At 49.1% G+C, this 19154-nt stretch overlaps 2 protein-coding genes across 2 annotated transcripts in view; one reads left to right on the forward strand and one right to left on the reverse strand.

Moving 5' to 3' along the window:
- LOC129459809 (zinc finger protein 850-like) overlaps nucleotides 1–19154 on the forward strand; it is a 283509-nt gene that overhangs the window by 56331 nt on the left and 208024 nt on the right.
- On the reverse strand, nucleotides 959–18596 carry LOC129459826 (golgin subfamily A member 2-like). The gene is given in 22 exon segments (XM_063614825.1): nucleotides 959–1098; nucleotides 1101–1222; nucleotides 1274–1394; nucleotides 1479–1587; nucleotides 1668–1775; nucleotides 1863–2069; nucleotides 2326–2492; nucleotides 2911–2961; nucleotides 2964–2985; nucleotides 3068–3304; nucleotides 3469–3504; nucleotides 3597–3648; nucleotides 3840–3963; nucleotides 3966–4180; nucleotides 4570–4658; nucleotides 4838–4967; nucleotides 5074–5202; nucleotides 5829–6004; nucleotides 6987–7103; nucleotides 17591–17668; nucleotides 17761–17980; nucleotides 18022–18596. Coding segments are annotated over 22 exon segments (3225 nt in total).

Here is a 19154-nt window from a genome sequence, read left to right on the forward strand (position 1 = left end):
AGGTTTAAACAGGCTACTCCCTCCACCTCCACTTACTCCCTCCCCAGCCCCCCCGCTCAGCACTGGGACTTCATCATTCCCTTCTCACCTCTGCCCTCCCTTTATGGCCCTTTCCACGCCCTCTCAGAGATCCCCTGGGGATTCTCAGCCCTGAATGGCCTCCTCTACTCCCAGCCAACCGAGCCCTTCCTTTTAGTCACAGTTTGCCTTGGACGTGGTCACCTACTCCAGGCTCTCGCCTGAGCAGACCCCAATGGTCACCCTCAGCTGTCTGCAGCTCTGGACCCCTTGCTGCCCCCTTGAATCCTATGGCATCCAAACCTGGCTCAGAGCTTTCGCGGCTGTTGGAAGTGGTGAAAAGTCCACATCCTTTCCAAGGGACTCTTTTCCTGGAAAGCCCCTGGAGCTTGGCTGGCTCATCCTGTGAAGCCAGCTCCGGCCACTAGGAGCAGGGCCATGAGCTCAGCCTGGAGGGAGCCTGTGGGGCACCTGCACTCTGGAGGCAGGGACAGAACAGGCCACCAGGCACAGGCAGGTGAGGGAGGCAGGGGGATGGGACTGAAGTCACCTGGGCTGGATGGAAGTCAGTGCCCTTGGGTGCTGGCACCCTGCCTTCCCAGCCACTGAGAGATCAGGCTTCTGAGCCTGTTGGCCGTTAGGGCCAGACTGTCCCCCATGGGTGCCATTCCACCTGTGGAATCCCCCAGGTGTCACCAGGCAGCATGCAGGTAACAGGCCTGGAAGGTCCCCAGCAGCCCAGCTCAGACATTCTGTGTCCCCCATTCAGTGGCACAAACCCCAGGACCCAGTGAGGGAAACAGGATATGCCAGGCCAAGCAGTATGGCTAAATCCATTTACTCTAAGGGTAAAGGGGTGACTGGAAAGGGGTGGGAGGGACATGGTGGGGGCGGAGCCTCCGGTCCCCCTTCTCCTGGCTTTGCTGAAGGCAACTGGCTTTCAGATGAGGATAATCTTTACCTAGTGGTTCTTGTCAGCCTGGTAGAAAAACAGAATGCAGGGGATGCTGCCCAAGCCTGGGCGCTCCTGAGGGTTCTGCATCTCACCAAACAGCTGCATGATCTGCTGTGCAGTGGGGTGTCCCGGGGAGAACCCTCCCCAGCTTCTCCTTGTGCAGGCTCCACGCTGCCGGCGAGGCTTACCTGGCAAAGACGTTTGGAGAGAGGGAGGAGGGCTCTGAGCACACTGCCACCCTCCCTTGCTCTTGCCTGGCCACCCCGCCTGAGGACACTACTCACCACCCTGCTTGTCGGCAGCCCTGAGCTCCAGGGGGCTGGGGCCCCTGGAGCTGGTTCATGAGCAGCTGCCAGGAATCTGCCATGGCCCTCGTTCCTGTTGCCCACAAGCTGCAACACCAGCTCCTCAGCTCCAGCAGCTTCGCCTGGAGGAAACGGTGTTCAGCTGCCATGCCTGAACCCACACCCACCCCACAGCCACCCCCCGGGCGGAGAAGCTCCACACGCTGCCTTCATCTCCTCCTTGTCCTGGGCTAGCTTGTGGATGTGCTCCTCCTCCTCTCGGTGCTGCTCCTTCAGCGCTGCCCCCTGGCTGAGAGAGGCCTGTGTAGTCTCCTGCGAGAGGACAGGGCTCAGACGTTGGGTTCCCTTCACCCGCTGGGCAGCTCCCCCTGCCGTGCCCTGGCCTCCGCCTCACCGATGGTGTCTGTCTCTCCAGAGAGCTGGATGCAGCGATGTTCCAGCTCCTCCACCCGCTCCTTCAGGTCCACCTTTTCCTGCATCAGCTGCATAAAGCAGCTCTGGAGCCAAAAGAATGGGATCATATCTCAGCAGCAAACTGCCTCGCTCCCACCCTTCCCGGCCCATGCCAGGAGAGACTCACTCACCTGCAGTTTCTCCATGGCCCCCTGCAGGGCCCGGTGGGTCTCCCCACACACAGAATCCATCCCAGTCCCTGGGGCTGGGGCTGCTGCTTCTGGGCTGGCACCTGGCTCACCTGTTGGCCTGGGCCCAGAAGCAGGCTCCTTCAGCTGCCCACGGAGCCGAGCCTGCTCCCTGTCTGCAATGGCTACAGCTGATGTTAAAAATGCCACCTGCAGGCAAGAGGTGTGCATTCTTCTTGGGGGACACACAGGACCAACGGGGCAGGGAGGTGGAGAGGAGCCCTTCACTTGGGGCCTCAGAGTGTGCACCTGTTGGTCACAGGTCAAATGGTATCTGAACACTGGCTCCCCAGGAAAGGGGTGAGGGTCCAGATAAATAAGAAAACAGGAAACCAAAAGCATAAGAGGGTCTGGGAAGGACCACAGAGGGAGGGGGCAAAGGTGGGGCAGGGGGAGTCAGGCTCACCATGGACTCCTGGCTTTCCAGGTCCTGCAGGATGCTCGGCATGGGCCAAGGCGCCTCCTCCTTCTTCTCCTCCTTCTTCTTGTTCTTCTTCTTCTCCTCCTCTTCCTCCTCCTCCTCCTCCTCCTCCCTTCCCCTCCTTCTCCCCCCGCCCCCATCCAGTCTGTCTCCTATGGTGCATAGCCGGAGGGGTCCTCATGCAACCCAACAAGGGAATTAGGGTGGGCCCACCTCTGCCTCAACCCTCACTGTATAACCTGGGCCAGTCCCTCCCCAGAGGGGAATGAGCAGCTGTAATTTATTATTATTATTTTTTTAGAACCAAAGTCTCACTATGTTGCCCAGGCTCAGTTTCACTACCGCCCGGCAGGGGAGTTCTGACCTGCTTCATTTCTGACCTGGGCCAGTTCACCCATCCTTAGGCATCCTGGTGGCCCCTCTACTCCTAGGTCACCATTTTGATGCCGAACTTAACACAGAAACCCGGTCGGCATAGTGACCAGCTGTTCTAAACTCCTCAATCCTATGCTGCTAACAGTCCCCCTTCGTCCTGGGCTCCCTCCTCTTCCTCTGAGTGGTCTCCTGCACCTTCCCCAGGGAGAGCCATGAGGCTCAGCTGGGCCTGTAGCTGCTGGTTCTCTGGCTGGCAGCTTCCAGGTGCTCCTAAGGGGCCAGGAAAGAGAGTTGAAGGCACAGAGGCTGCCATGTCGTCCCCCTCGGGCCCCGCCCTCAGCAACTCCCACACCTGGGTCTCCTGCAACTCTTGGTGGGCCATCTCGGCCATCGCTTTGCCCTAAGCTTCCTGCTGCTGCAGCTGGTCCATGAGCTGGGTCTGCAGCAGTAACTGCCTGTGCAGCGCCTCCATCTCAGAGCTCAGCTGCTGACAGGTGGCCATGTACTGCTGCAGGGGACCTAGGGACTGGTCTCTCTGCTGCTGCAGACTCTGAGCCTCTTGGCTCTCCATCTCTATCTGCAGGAAGACCTGGGCGAGAGGGCAGGTGGTCGCCTGCTTCCAGATTCTGGGCCCATGAATAGGGTAGCGAGGGCACTGCAGGGCTCTGTCTCCTGCCCAGGCCTGTGGCCGCTTGCTCCAGGCCTAAGTGACTGCCTAGAGCCCCATGCCTCCTTCCCTGCATGAAATCTCACACTCTTCTTCCCACCACTTAAACTGTAGGCCACCGACTGGCGGAAAAGCAGAAGGAGCCAGCCATCATCTGCTAAGTGTCCGACAAGCCTAATGCTCTCCGCATATTATCTCATTTAATCCTTGGCACCTCTGCGAAGATGCTAACTTCGTTGCAGCTGGAGATGCTAACTTCATTGCAGCTGGAGAGCCCAGAACTTGGTGTCTGCCTCCCATGGCACTGGGAAGGGCGAAGTCAGGTTAGAAAAATCATCCCCACCTCCCCACAGCATTTGGATCAGGGCTCTGGCTCACAGGTGCCTTCAGAAGTGCCGTTTCACGTGACGGCTACACCGCCCCATTTGAGAGATGGGAAAACGAAGGCCCAAAGGACTAGGGAGGAAGGCTGGCTCCCCAGGTCGGGCCGTGCACCGGCTTTATGAAGCCACTCTGCAGCTCGGCCAGCTGTTTCTTGACCTCACGGGTCTGGGAGAGCGCGCGGCTGACAGCGGTGTGAGCTCCATGGGCTGCAGGATTCGTCTACACTCCTACACTTGCTTCCCCCAGAGCTCGGCCACCCACTCCAGCTCCAGCAGCCTCTCCTCCTGCTCCCGGTTCAGGTGATTCAAGTCCTCATTGTCCTGTACCTGGGCTTGAAGCTGTCCGGCCAGACTCTCCAGCTCCTCCCTCAGGTGCTCAGCCTCCTCTTGTAGCTGCTGCTCCACCTCAGAGGGCCTGCTGAGGGTTACAGGGCTGGGGGTTCAGCTGAGAAAAAAAAGCAGACAATAAGGGTCTCTGGATTCTTAAAAAAAAAATCTTCCTCTTGGTCCACAGCTCCTCTCAGGCTCCACAAACTTGGCCTCCCTGCTAATGATTCCCCACGCCTGGATGATAGGGGATCTTCCAAGCCACTTACAGATACAGACAACTGTGGGTGGCTGACAATGGGCACTCCTCCCTCTTTGCTGACTGCGAAACTGAGGCTTATGGAGATTACCAGACTTGCCATCTCCTGGCACATACCTCTTTTCCTCTGCCTAAAAGTCCTTTCATCCACCCACCTCCCTAGGACATTCTAACCCACCCCCCATGGCCCTCTGATGTCAGCCCTCCTCCCAGGTCACCCCAGCCTCAGCTTACTCATCTGTTTTCTCAATTCCACCAAGCTTGTCTCCATCTCCTGTAACCGATTCATAATACACTCCTTCTCCCCCTCTCAGTGTGCGCGTCTGCACAAAGCACAGGGGGAAAGGGCCCTGGAGAGGGGGGCTGCTGGCTGGACAAGCTACCATCTCCCTCTCTGCCCCCTCCTCCACAAAGCCCAGACCCATGACCACCTCTGGCTATACCCCTCCCATTTTACAGATGCCCAGAAAGATCTAAAGTGGGGGCTGAAGTGTCAGGTCTCACCTGCTCCGACATCTGATTCATCCTCTGCTGCCACGTGGCTCTCTCTCCTTTAAGAATCTCAGCAAATGTATCTCTCTCCAGTTGTATTTGTCTACATGTCTCTATTACCTGCAAGAATGGGCACAGAAGCTAGGAAGGTCTGTCACTGGTCCTCACCTGCTTCTGGCCACCTGAGGTCATCTTCCTTCCACATCCCTCCCTCTGCAAAGCCTCACAGCCCCAGGTGTGCTTCCAGCTGTGCCTGCTCCTCCATGGCCTGCCGTAACTGCTGGTTAGCATCAGGGGCTTCACACCAGCTTGAAAACTGGATGGTGAAGCATAAGAAGTTCAGGTCTGGGGACCCCGGGCTGTTCCACACAGTGCCCCTTAAAAGGGCTAGGGCTAGGGTTAATGTACAACTCGGTCAATAAAGATCTCTACTGTCAAGTTACTTTGCTTTAGAAATAAAAACTTAAATAATTTTTAAAAGATCTCAGGCTGGGCATGGTGGCTGATGCCTGTAATGTCAACACTTTGGGAAGCTGAGGCGGGTGGATCACCTGAGCTCAGGAGTTCAAGATCAGACTGGCCAAAATGGTGAAACCCCATCTCTACTAAAAATACAAAAATTAGCCAGGTGTGGTGGCGGGTGCCTGTAATCCCAGCTACTCAGGAGGCTGAGACGGGAGAATTGCTTGAACTTGTGAAGCGGAGGTTGCAGTGAGCTGAGATCACACCACTATACTCCAGCCTCGGCGAGAGAGGGAGACTTTGTCTCTAAGAAAAAAAGCCCCAAATTCCATATGTCTGCTCTTAAAGTTATTCCCAAATTACCTCTAAACTTTAAGATATGTCTCACTTTCTCCAAGATAATAAAAGATGTGGGTGAAGGGAAATACCCCAAACAATCAAGCAGGTGAAGAAGCAGACATAAACAGGCAGAAGGGAAATGGCAGCAACATAAAATAAGCCAGAGGCAAAGTATCCCCCAAACCAGAGGAGCCTCAGGGGCATGCACAGCTGGAGAGAGCATCTGGAGAGGTAGGGTGTGAGGGTGGGGCCCTCCTGGAGCTCCTGTCTTCTGGACTCCAGGGGCTTGGGAGAGGAGGCTCTTCCCTGAGTTGGCACTGTGGGTGTCAGGCTATGCTTAGCAGAGGGAGGAAGGAGAACCTACAAGAGGCCAAAAGGGTAGAACAAGAGCAAGCGGACAAAGACAGAAGGGGCTTAGAGAGAGGCAAGAGATTCAGGGGAGGAGGAAGAGGTGGCTTCAGGGACACGAAATGCTGAAGAAGAGCAGAGGAGAGGAAGACCATGGCCTGTGCCTTCCAAACGGCTGCCTGCTGCCTTGCCAGGGGCAGAAACAAATAGATGGAAAAGTCCCCTGAGTGGTGCAGTAACACAGGGTGGAGTCACCTGACAATGCTGCTCTGAAGACTCTCACTGGACCCCTCTCCTCAGGCCCAGGATGTGGGGATAAATCTGGTAGAGCATCAGACCTCCACCTCCATTTTAAAAACCAGACTTTTGAGTAAGGGTTCGCTTCAACATAGGAGGCTCCAGCTAAAATACAAGTCTGAAAGACACTGATCTTATCCAGTGTCATCTTACAGAGGAGTTCAAGAGGCCAAGGGGAAGAAGTGATTTTTCTGTGGTCACCCAGCACGCTGGCAGGAAAGATGAGCTCAAAAGTTAGATCTTCTCCCAATCTTAGTGCTTGGGGCTCTCCTCATCACACCCTTGGGCGCTTTCAGTCACTCAAAAAGAGACAGCCTGATGGCAAGTGGCTGTTCCCACTGGCCTGGCTTTCCCTTGAGACCGGGGATGAGGAAAATGAAACAGCAACTACCATTTCCTGGGTGTCCTGGGTGTTATGGCAGGCCCTGTACTTGGCATTAACATAAAAATAATAACAAATCTCATTTAAGCTTCACAAGTGTAAGTCAAACAATACCACCCTTATTTTACAGATGTCAAAAGACAGTCCCAAAGAGCTCAAGAAATTTGCCCTACATCATATCCCTAGCAGATGGAGAGGTAGAATTCAAATCCAGAATTCTTAACCAGGACCCAACAGTTCTTCCACAATCTTAACAAGTACCCTCTACTTTCCTTGGGCCCCCTGTCCCCAGGAGCCTGGCCAGCCAAGACTCACATCTCCAGGTGAGTCGCAACCACCAGAAGCGGTTGTCTCAGGGTTACTGCAATTTTTAATTTTCTTTTTCACTCCTGTAGAAACACCAGGGCTATTCTTCCGCTGATAGTCTCTCAACTGTGGAAAAGAAAAGCAGGAATGCTCATGAGAAGTCCCTACAGTCACATCTGCCTTTACAGTTTTTACAAAACTTTCTTTTATGCCATCTGATTTATTGCCACAAATACATGTACAAGGTGTTGTCTTAATGACTTAATGACTGAGAGGGATTGATACCACGGCTTAAAAAAGGCAATAATTGAACTTGAACTATGTCTTCTGGCCCCAAGCTCTGGGGTTTTGCCACAAATCAGCAGCTGCCAGGGCCCAATACCAGAGGCAGAGGTAGAAAAACAGACACTAAGCAGGCAGGAACTGGGCACTGTGTGGTTTAGAGTCACACATCATCACATGTCTGTTAGTGTAGGAAGTGCGGCAGCACCACTCAAATTTTACATCAATGAGTCCTCATGGCAGAAGGCAGCCTTTCTGTTACATCTGGGAATTGAACAGAAAGAGGACAACCCAAGCCTCTTTTCAGAGTGAATTTTGGTATACTCTTAGAAATCGATGGGACTGTCATCCTTAAGTCCATGAACGTTTTTTCTCTATCAAGAGAATCAAGGGAAACTGATGCTTCAGAAAGATGTCCCATATTACCCTGTGGCACTCAAAGTCCCCTAGGTTGAGATATGAGGAAGATTCAAGTGTCAAGTTCAGTTTCCCAAGATGTGTTTCATGGTAAATAAGCAAATCTCACTCCAGGCGGGGTCTGGGCTGTTGAGGGGAGGGGCTCACTGACAAGACTTTGGTAGAGGGAGCCCAGAGGCAGCTGGGGGCCCAGCCCAGTGAGTCTCAGGAGTGGCATGAGCTCTGGCTGCGGTCCTGCCATCAGACGGCACCTGGGGCTGGGTCGTTGGGCTGCCAGCAGGCGCTTGTACCTTTTTCTTTGGTGCTGCCAATTTGCTCGCCGGGTTTCTTCCGACATGGCAGGGAGAGTGGGGAGGTGGGGTTGGGGCCACATCAGCTCTATCCCAGTTACCACTGTGGAACAAGTCCTGTCTGCCACCGCGCAGCTGTGAGACTGACCAGAGGAGGTGTAACCAGGGCCAACTAGAGCAGAGATGGGGGGCGTGGCCTCCATGCTCCAAGCCCATTGGTCGATGCGAACCATGACAGAAAAAAGAAGTGCAGCCAGGCAACAGCGCATCCAGGGGGATGTGAGGCGTCACAAGGAAAGCTGAGCAGGCAATTGTGGCCCCGCCCACTCTGGGAAGAGGGGCGGGGCCGCTGACTCCAGGAGAGGGCGAGGGGCGGGGCCGCAGGCTTCAGGGGGAGGAAAGGGGCGGGGCCGTCGGCTCTAAGGGTGGGAGAGGGGCGGTGCCTCCTGCTCCAGGGAGAGAGGGGCGGGCGGACGTTCTCTGGGTGAAGTCGAAGCTTCCTGGGCTACCCTCATGCTCTGAGTCAGCGTTCCTTTACAGGTGGACCTGAGAGGTGACTCACCAACTCCTACCCTGGACCCTCCTGCGCCACTGAACCCCTGACCTGGGGGCCTCGGAACCTAGGGCTCAGGAAGTGGATGAGGAACGGACTCCACAGTTTCTTTCCTGACTCTTCACAGCCCTGCCCCAGACTTTCCCTTCCCAGAAATCACCTCTAAGGACCCCTAGCCAATGTTCCAGACACACCCCCTCTCGGAACGTCCCATTCCTAGAGGGTCCCTACCCTGATTCCGGGAGAGCGTCTACGCCCTTTCCAGCTAGATCCAGTCCCGGGCGCTCCTGCTTTCCAGCTCCTCCTCCTCCTGCACCCCACAGCACCGCTTTCTTCTCAGAGCGGCCGTGGGTCCCATCAGGCTTTCCCCTCGGATCCTCTCCAGGATGAACCAGGACTTACCCGAGGTTACCAAGTGAACTTCTAGGAAAAGTCCGATTCTCAGATGCTAGATGTCTTCCAAAAATGAAGCAAATTGGTAACTTAGCTGAGTCAAGTATTCCTGTTAGATGGTCAATATTAATTTTTTTTGTCTGAGTATTTTTAAGTGGCAACTCTAGTGTGTAAGAAAATGAATGCGACAGCTGAATTTGTAGAAAGCTGCTCTGACTCTCTTGGGCTCCGTCATAAGCCCTGGAACGAAATAAAAGTCTAGTGAATACAGGGAAGCCCCCTACTTTTTCTCCATATTTACCCGTCACTTTAACCATAATTTCACATAATTAACCACACTGAAGGTGGTTGATAATAAAGTGGGAATGTACAAGATTCTCTTTAACCCTGAATTAGCAATCCAAAAATTAGAATTCGTTGCATTCCTAGAACTAAGGTCAGGGTTCCTGAGCAGGTACTCAAGCAGACACAAAGACAAAACTTCCATTTTATTTCAGAAGAGCCTCCATAATCCCATGAGTCAGTTCCCTTAGTAAATTATCTTGTCTATCTATCTATGTGTCTCCTATTGGTACTGTTTCTTTGGAGAACCCTAATACATACACTCTTTTTTCCTGGCTCTTTGAGTATAAGATGATTGGCCAGGATTAAGAATGTAGCCTCCTCGGAGCTAGCAGTGAGCTGAGATCGCGCCACTGCACTCCAGCCTGGGTGAAAGAGGAGACTCTGTCAAAAAAAAAAAAAAAAAAAAAAAGAATGTAGCCTCCTGTAGCCACTAGCTCATTCGTTATTTAATGAGTTCCCCCCACCCTCCCAGAACACCACACTTTTTGTCAATTGATCATTTGCCTTGATATACTTGACAAATATCATTGTCATGCATGAAACACCTCCATATACAATAATATGTATACTAAAAATAACTCTTCTTTCTCTTCCACTCAAAAGAGAAGAATTCTAATATAATGGTTATATATAAGGAACATTTTGAATCTGAGTTTACTTTTAAATTATATTAAACATTCACAAAGTGCAACACTTTATTTTTCATAACAGATTATTTGTGAGGCACCCTTACCCCAAAATAGGACAGTCCATTGTGTCCTGTCTAACCCAAAGATTAAAATGAGAGAAATATACTTCAGCAAAAAGAACCATAGACAATGAATGCTGTTTGTCAGGAAGATACAAGTTCATATAAGGAAGTTTTTTTTTTTTCCTGATTATTTTACTCTAGGGTAAAATAATTTCCTCAACCAAAATCAGTTTCTACTGGAATACAGTCTGTCGTGTTTAAGTCATGGCAGCTGAGCCAGGACTTCACTACATCAAGCAAGATGAAGGAACTCCAGAAATACTTTAAAGCAGGAATTTGAAGTTTGGATAGGATGTCTACCATTTAAGTCATATTCGAGCTGCTCCTTTATAAGACTTGCAAGGCCCTTTGGAATCTGACTTCTACATCCTTCCTTTCCAACCTCATTCCTCATCAGTTCCCCACTTCCCTTCTCTAACAACCTCCATCCATCCACATCATGCACTTCAGCTATTCTGAACTTCCATCCTGAAACCAGCCACTCACAGAGCAACACTATTCAAATCCTGGCCCGACTTGTGTAACCCAAGGCAGGTTTCCAAACTCTCTGTGTCTCAGTTTCCTCATCCTCGTTCCTAAATTTGGAACAATAACATCCAAGTCACAGGGCCATTTGGAAGTAATAAGATATATCTTTCTGTATTACTTTCTTCCTTCTAAATTTGTGGTTTCCAAATGCAACTTTCCATAGAACAATTACTTTAAATACATTTCATTATATAAGCCTCTTCCTTGTGTTATATTATAGGCTCCCGTTCCATCAAGGTTGAATATAATTCAGGGTTTGATAGTGTCTCAAGTTTATTAAAACAGGACTTAATTTTTACATAATACAGTCTTCTCTGAAAACCAGACTGTTTTCAAACAGCTGTGTGTGGTCTGTGAGCCAGGCCCAGGAGCTAAGAACCACACAGGATGGATTATTGCCCTTAGGGCTGTTATATCTCCCTTGAGCCATGGAGAATCCACAAACACTTGCCCAGCTGAGGCTCTATCCACCTTGCATCAAGGCCTTACACACAGTAGGTACTCAAGAAATATTTTTTCTTAATTAGCCCTGAGGTAATTTTACAAATGCTTTAATTGTCTTATGGTTTTGTTCATTCTGTTTAAAATCTGTGCTTCCCAAACTTTAATTGCATACAGTATGCATCACCTAAAAATCTTGCTAAAAAGCAGATTCTATTTCAGTGGTGCAGGGTGTACCCTGATATTCTGCATTCCTTACAAGCTCCTAAGTGATGTCTGTACTCTTGGTCCATGACACACACGATGAGTAGCAAAGTTATAAATCTTATTTCAAAACACATTAGTGGCCAGGCGCGGTGGCTCACGCCTGTAATCCCAGCATTTTGGGAGGCTGAGGCAGGCGGATCACGAGGTCAGGAGATCAAGACCACGGTGAAACCCCGTCTCTACTAAAAATTTAAAAAATTAGCCAGGCATGGTGGCGGCGCCTGTAGTCCCAACTACTCAGGAAGCTGAAGCAGGAGAATGGCGTGAACCTGGGAGGCAGAGCTTGCAGTGAGCTGAGATTGCGCCACGGCACTCCAGCCTGGGTGACAGAGCAAGACTCCGTCTCAAAAAAAAAAAAAAACACACACACATTAGTGTTTATATCGTTGTCCTCCTGGAGCACCCTGTACCTTCCCTAACTTAGCCGTACTATTTATAATCTCGTATTTATTTTTCGATGTACCCTTCTAAACTATAATCTCTCTAGTGACAGGCACTAAATATACCTGGTTTCCTGTTGTATTCTCAGTGCCTAAAAGATAATTAACACTCGATAAATACTTACTGAATGTCAGTTGACCAAATGAATGAATATATACCAAAGACATACTTTTATACACATCCTTGATCACATGCAAACACTCCCCTGCCACCTGTTCATAAAAATGTCACCATAGCTTTGGGAATTTTTCAAGGTCAGAGTAAAATTTATCATTATGATCATGGCTAACATTTATTGAGTACATTATGCATTCACTCGTTGAGTCCGCACTACAGCCATATAAGGTAAAATTATTATAATTCCCTTTTTATTTATTTAGTATGGTTTTTGACATTTTTTAAGTTGACAAATAATAATTGTACATATTCATGGGGTACATAGTAATGTTTTAACACACACAATGTATAGAGATCAGATTGGGGAAATTAGGATATCCAACATCTCCAACAGCCATCATTTCTCTGTGTTGGGAGCATTTAATATCCTCCTTCTAGCTATTTGAAACACATAGTATTGTTAACTGTAGCCACCCTACTGTGGTATAGAAACCTAGCACTGATTTCCCCTATCTAGCTATAATTTTGTATCCTTTAACACAGGGATCCCCAACCTCCTGGCCATGACCAAGTCCCCATCCATGGCCCGTTAGGAACCGGCCACACAGCAGGAGGTGAGCAGGGGGCAGGCGAGTGAGTGAAGCTTCATCTATGTTCACAGCCGTTCCCCATTGCCCGCATTCCCACCTGAGCTCTACCTTCTGTCAGATCAGCTGCAGCTTTAGATTCTCGTAGGAGTGTGAACCCTATTGTGAACTGCACATAGGAGGGGTCTAGCTTTTGTGCCCTTTATGAGAATCTAACTAACGCCTGATGAGTTGAAGTGAAACAGTTTCATCCCAAAACCATCCCCATCCCCATCCAAGGAAAAATTGTCTTCCACAAAACCAGTGCCTGGTGCCAAAAAGCTGAGGATCGCTGCTCTAACAAATCTCTACCTCTCACTTCCTTCCCCATAATTCCCATTTTAAGAGTGGAAATAGAGGCACAGAAATGCCAACTACCTTATCCAAGTTGACATAGCTAGTAAATGCCACTCCTAGGAGTCAGGCTCCACAGTCCATTCAACTGACGTCTACACCATGAAGATGAAAAAACTGAGTCACTCTGTGACTTAGTCAAATTCTTTAACCTTAATGTGCTTTAAATCTGCAGAACAGAGATTAGATCCCATTCTAAAGAGTACCCTGCCGAATTCCATATCTAGTCGTCACTCAGGCATTCTCAGATTCAGTTCTCTTCCTGAGCAACCCCACAGGTTTATGTCACGAAGCAACGTGTAATGTTGCTAGGATACAAATGTGATTGACAAACTCTGTGCAAGGCTGGTCCACCAGAATAGGATGCTGGCTGGTACAGGAAGGGCAACCAATGAGGAACCCAGCATCTCCATGAGTACGTAGCTTTATGTTCCTCTCTTCTTGGTGTACATTGAAATTCCAGAAAAATGGTGTGCCACAGTGGTATTCTCAAATTTGGAATTTGTAAAGGTTGTCAGATGTACCCCAGACAGGTGTCAAGAACGCACTCTATGTTCCTGTTCCTGGGTGACATTCTCTGCTATGGTCACTCAGCTGAATTATAAACTTTTCCACAACTAAGGAAAAGCAGATATTATATGTATTTAAACATATCGTCTCTATTTACAGAGTGATAATACATAGCAATTTTTATGAAGGGAACAAAATAACTACAGAAGAGGCAAGTCACTATGGTAACCATTTCTCAGCTTAAATTTAGAGAGGCAATGCCTTCCGCTACTGAAAGATTCTCTCAGCTTTTAACAGCAAGTATTATGTATTATTTTATATATTGGGCCTGGTTTTTGTCTTATACTAGATAAGTTTCCATGTTACCTTACTAAATAGGAAATGCTGTATCACTTCATAAAATGTCATATTGGATATTTAATCATTAAATGGTAATCTCATTGGGTGGTGCATCCTCAATGACAAATAAAAATTATGACCAAATTTATCACCCAGAATGTTAACAGATGGTCATACATAGCTTGAAACCACTGTGTGTTCCTATCGTCAATACTTTCAATTGTCTGTAAATGTTATTTATTTCCAGAAAACTATTTCCTAAATTGAGAAAAATTAACACATAAAACTCTGTATTTCACACCAAGATAATTTTTTAACCCACAGTATTTTCTTACATATCATTGGCAGATCCCCTTCCTGCTTTTCCATTCAGTGATGGATGTATTCTAATAAAAAAGGCTTTCCTAATCAGTGGCAAATAGTTTCCAGATTTCCTGCAAGCAGGAAACATAGTAAATTTTGTTATACTTTCACAATACTTCCCCCAACCACTTATAGCCGCTTGCTTGTTGCACTGACCCAGAGAACTACAATTTCAGAACCATAATAACAGCAGTAATAATAATATCACCCATTAAGCTCTTGCTTAGTATCAGGTCTGGTTCTAAGCACTTCACACGGGACACCAAATATACAAACTGAGCACAACCAAGGGAATCTAGAGACAGTATGCTTTTAAAGATCTCGTATTTGTTTATAAAAAAGAGATAAGACCTGGCATGGTGGCTCATGCCTGTAATCCCAGCACTTTGGGAGGCCAAGGCGGGGGGATCACGAGGTCAAGAGACGGAGACCATCCTGGCCAACATGGTGACACCCCACCTCTACTAAAAATACAAAGATTAGCCGGGCATGGTGTCACTCGCCTGTAGTCCCAGCTACTCGGGAGGCTGAAGCAGGAGAACCGCTTGAACCTGGGAGGCGGAGGTTGCAGTGAGCTGAGAGCGTGCCACTGAACTCCAGCCTGGCGACCGAGCAAGACTCTGTCTAAAAAAAACATAAAAGTAAAAATAATAATAATAACATTTAGCATTGACTATAAGGATTTCTCTTTTAATCCTTACAACAACCCCATGGGCTTGCTTGCTAATGGATACTTTGGATACTGTACAAATCAGCTTCCATGTCCTGTAAGTCCTCCCTGATTTGTACAGATTAAGAAACCCAGTCATTTTCTCTCAGGTGTCATAGTTCATGAAATGAAATAAACAATGCACTGAATGTAAATGTATTAATAAGATTCAAGAATAAATGGCTGCTACCAAATAAAGACAGAAAACTGGCAAGTGAAACCTGTCATAAACATTCAATGCTCCAAATCACAAATGCACAAGATACCAACATATCCTGTAATAATATATTAAAGCATCATTTCTGCTTTTTGTCTTTGCAGTATTCCTGGTGTTGTGCATTTATACTTTAAGTGATGACATTATGAATATTCTATTTATACCTGAGGAAACCTAGAACTTAAATATTTCATATACATCAGAGGAACATACTGCTTCCAGTTGTTACTGAGATCTCATTTTCTTTTTGTAAAAAGGTAGATGAGTAATCATAGTAATAAAAAAGTGGCCAGGCGCAGTGGCTCACACCTGTAATCCCAGCACTTTGGGAGGCCGAGGTGGGTGGATCATGAGGTCAGTAGTTTGAGACTAGCCTGGCCAACATGGTGAAACCTCATCTCTGCAAATTACAAAAATGAGCTGAGTGTGGTGGCACGTGCCTGTAATCCCAGCTACTTGGGAGGCTGAGGAAGGAGAATTGCTTGAATCTGGGAGGCAGAGGTTGCAGTGAGCCAAGATCGCGCCATTGCACTCCAGCCTGGGTGACAGAGCAAGACTCTGTCTCCAAAAAAAAAAAGCAACTTAAGTTAAAGGCTTTGCTTATGATTTGGATAGTTTGTTATAATATAATGCACTGGTGTATGAAAGGAAATCAAACTATTTAACTGACTAGATTTTCTATTTGTCACGACTATTTCCAGTAAGCACCCCCACAAACTGTTTATACAGTATTAGTGAGAGGATATAATGAAAGAGCAATAAAATAAACTTATCACTGCACTTACTAAACACCTGAAGTGCCCCAATGTGAGGAACTTTCAGTGATAAATGATTCACTGTATCCACAGCATTTTCAAAATTGCTGATAGACTGTGTCATCTCACACTTAGACTATTATGGCACTTAGTTTTTCCTAATTCTTCAGTTTAAAAAAAACTAGTCAGTTCTGTTTAACCCTGTGAAGAGGCAGACTGGGGATAGAATGGATTTCTAGGCTTTTAAGTAGATAAAAACGGACACTTTTAATTATTCCAGGTGTATGTTTTGCCTCAATCATTCCTCAAACCCTATAAGCCCTGATAGTAAGGCCCATTCAGCCAAAAAGATATTATTTGAAGTCTTTTGTACGTAGGTAAATTGTTTTCTGCAGTCAAATCCCAAAGAGCTTTGCAAGATTTCAGCTAGTCAGGTGAGCCAAGAGTAACTAGTACTTTCTATAAGTTCCAATAATCTTTCTGGCCCTATGGGAGCATTTAGTTTATGAGTTAGGCCTAAATACCCTAAGGAAATGGAAATAAGTAATTTTTGTATTTCACTAGTATTGGTTCAGATCACTCATTATGTTAATTCTAATAATTCTCCCCGGAGGCAGGGAAGAGGCAGCCTCATTAGTAATGCTGCCCAGACAAGGGCAAGAGGCTCTGCTGCCTGCGCAGGGACTGACTGTCAGGCAGCTGGCATCTGACACCTGACCAGAGGCCCATGCATTGGTCCTGAACACACTAGCCACTGACACCGCTGTTTAATTGGCTTAAATGGGCTTGTTTATTTTCCATTTCTGTTTATTGAAGTAGAAGTGGAAATCGGCCTTCAAAGACCAGCCTCTCAGCATCTCCTTCCTTGGCTCACCTGACCTTCAGGCAGTGCAGCTACCTGAACTGAGTTAAAAATGGACTGTCAAGCTGGCTTTAATTACTCTTGCTCTGCCTGCTAGTGTCCTCCCACTGATCTGCTTCTCACACCTTTCATATCCCTCTGTTGTTGTTTCTTTAATAGGAGTTTTATGCCAGGACAGCTGAAACTGCCTTTCAAGACTGTAATCTGCAGATCCTTCTACAGGTGATCCTAGAGGACCTGGGAGCCAGCACTAGAAGCTCTACGCTAGGCACAACCTCCCCTCCAGGCATCCCTAACCCACCCCAAGCTCACTGGGAATTCCCACTCTGAACAGACCCGTGTCCTATTGGCAAACCGCAGCAGGAAAACCGTAGTTTAGTCACTTTAGAAGAAAAAATAAGATTCGACTTCTTGCTCATGTGTTGTGCGGGCACGTTGCCTCTTTCCAGAACTCCTCTGCCCCTCCGAGTGTTCCTGCGCAGGACCACGCGGGAGTCCTCACAGGGATTCTCTCCAGCAGAGTACAACGCTCTTTATCTTCCTTCTCTGAAACCTCTTCAAAACATCCCAAATCCAAGATCATCACCACAGGGCTCGTTAGAAACTTTTGCCTCCAGGAATGGCAATGGCTCCCAATGACGCATGGATGGAAGAAGTACTAAGGTCCTACTCACGGTTTTGCTTCGCTTCTTGGCCAACTCCCGCTCAATTCAAGCTCCCCATACTCTGGGGCAAGGTCTAAAGAGAAGAGCGCCAGACTCGCCCTTCCTGCGGAGAAAACGCTTTAGTCACACATGGAAGGGCAGGAAGGATGCGGGGAGCAAGGGAGTGCAAGGGGTGAATAAACGCTGGGGGGCCTTCGATGCAGGAAGGAAAGCTAGACCTGACCTGGCGTACAGGAGAGGAGGACCCAGAAACCCTGGGAGGCGGAGTAGAGTTGACCAGGTTAGAGGCTGGAATAAGTGCATCAATGATGCGCAGTGAACGCTGCAACAGATTGAAGCCACGTGTTCAGGATGACACAGCAGAGCCTCGGGTTATGGAAACACGCACACATCGCTGGAAGCTTTCCGCTGCCTGCCGGGGGCAGCCTGGGTGTGCAAGCGCGCGCTCGGGGAGGGTCTGGTGGCACTGGAGCATCAGGATCAGGCTTAGGCCAGTCGGCACCGGAATCGGTCACAGTGATCGGGGCCGACCCTGGAAACAGCAGGTGTCTGCCCTACCACAGGCTCATCCTCAACACCCAGGGCAGCCTGGGGACCGCTGGAAGTGTCGGGGTTGAAAGGGTCCAGACTCCAAAGGAGAGGGGAGGGGAGGGGAGGGCGGCGCACGGCGAGGAGAGGGAGCTGGACCTGGAAAGTGCTCGCTGCCCCCAGGGAAACCTGCTGCAACGTAGAGCCGGCGCTGGTGGGCAGAGTGAGCAGGGGCCGCGGGCTGAGAGGTCTGCAGGTCCCCGAGCCCCAGGAGAGGGGATCCTGAGGGACCTGCCCGTGTGTCCTGGCAGCGGGCGCTCGGCCCCGCGGTCTCCCGGCAGGTGAGCGAAGCTGCGGCCTCGCGGGGGCAGCGTGGCCGGGGCAGCTCCGCGGGGCCAGTGGCTTCCCAGTTTGCGACCTGTGGAGGGAGTTTCAGGTTGTGGCTGCAGCTGGAGGCGCCGCTCCCAGGGTTTGTCAACTTGCGCTGCAGAGGCCCATGCCTGCCCTTTGGAAAAAGAGATCCTCTGCTCCTTCGCTCCCGGCGCTGGCATTTTAGGAGCCTCTGCACGACCCTGCTTTACAAATCCGTCCCTTCTGGCCTCCTTTTTCCAGAGCCCAGGAAAGGCCGTTTCGCCCTGCGAGGGACACAGAGCCGTTGACCGTAGTTCCAACTCGCAGTTGGCGCTGTATGGACCTGGCCAGCGTTTCAGATTTGCTGGACCGTGGCTGTCACCCAGGGAGCTGCTAAGGGGTGAATGTCCCCGCTGCCCGCCCTCTCCCCCCAAAGGTCTGTGCCCTCGGTCTGTGGGGTTGGCGGGCCTGCGACCTCCTCCCTTCCTCCATGTAAGGGGTGTCACAAAATCCATCTGAGGACACTCCTTTCCAAATTTCCTAACATCTTCTGTCCGTGATAGAAACAAAAGTAGCAAAAGTACAATACCCGAGGGCTATCTCTCTAGTCTGGTGCCAATAGGCTCTGTGGGATGAAGTTCCTTATCTTACCTGATTATGAGGAACACAGTTCTGTGTATTTTAGCAAATGTATTTGTTCCTGGAATCAACATCACCGCTTCCCCTGAATTCCCACGCACCCACGTGCGTCTGTTCCTCAGTCTTCCCCTACTCCAGGGAGCTGCTCATCTGATTTTTTACCACTCCAAGTTCGTGTCGCCTTTCGGTAACTGCAATCATACAGTAGGTAGTCTTTTGTAGCTGATTTCTTTCTCGAAATGCAGCGGGATAATTTAGGAATCAGAGAGACCCGAGGGGTTGAGGAGGATTTATTATTATTATTATTTAGGTGCAACTGCCCACTCAGATTAACATCTAAAAAGACTGAGCCCCAAACAAAGAGTCAGGTTACCTTTTAAGCATTTCGTGAGGTGGGGGGAGATCGTGCAGCGGGAAGCATATTACAGAAGCGA

The sequence above is a fragment of the Symphalangus syndactylus genome, chromosome 13 (genome assembly GCF_028878055.3).
Source record: "Symphalangus syndactylus isolate Jambi chromosome 13, NHGRI_mSymSyn1-v2.1_pri, whole genome shotgun sequence".
Taxonomy (NCBI): domain Eukaryota; kingdom Metazoa; phylum Chordata; class Mammalia; order Primates; family Hylobatidae; genus Symphalangus; species Symphalangus syndactylus.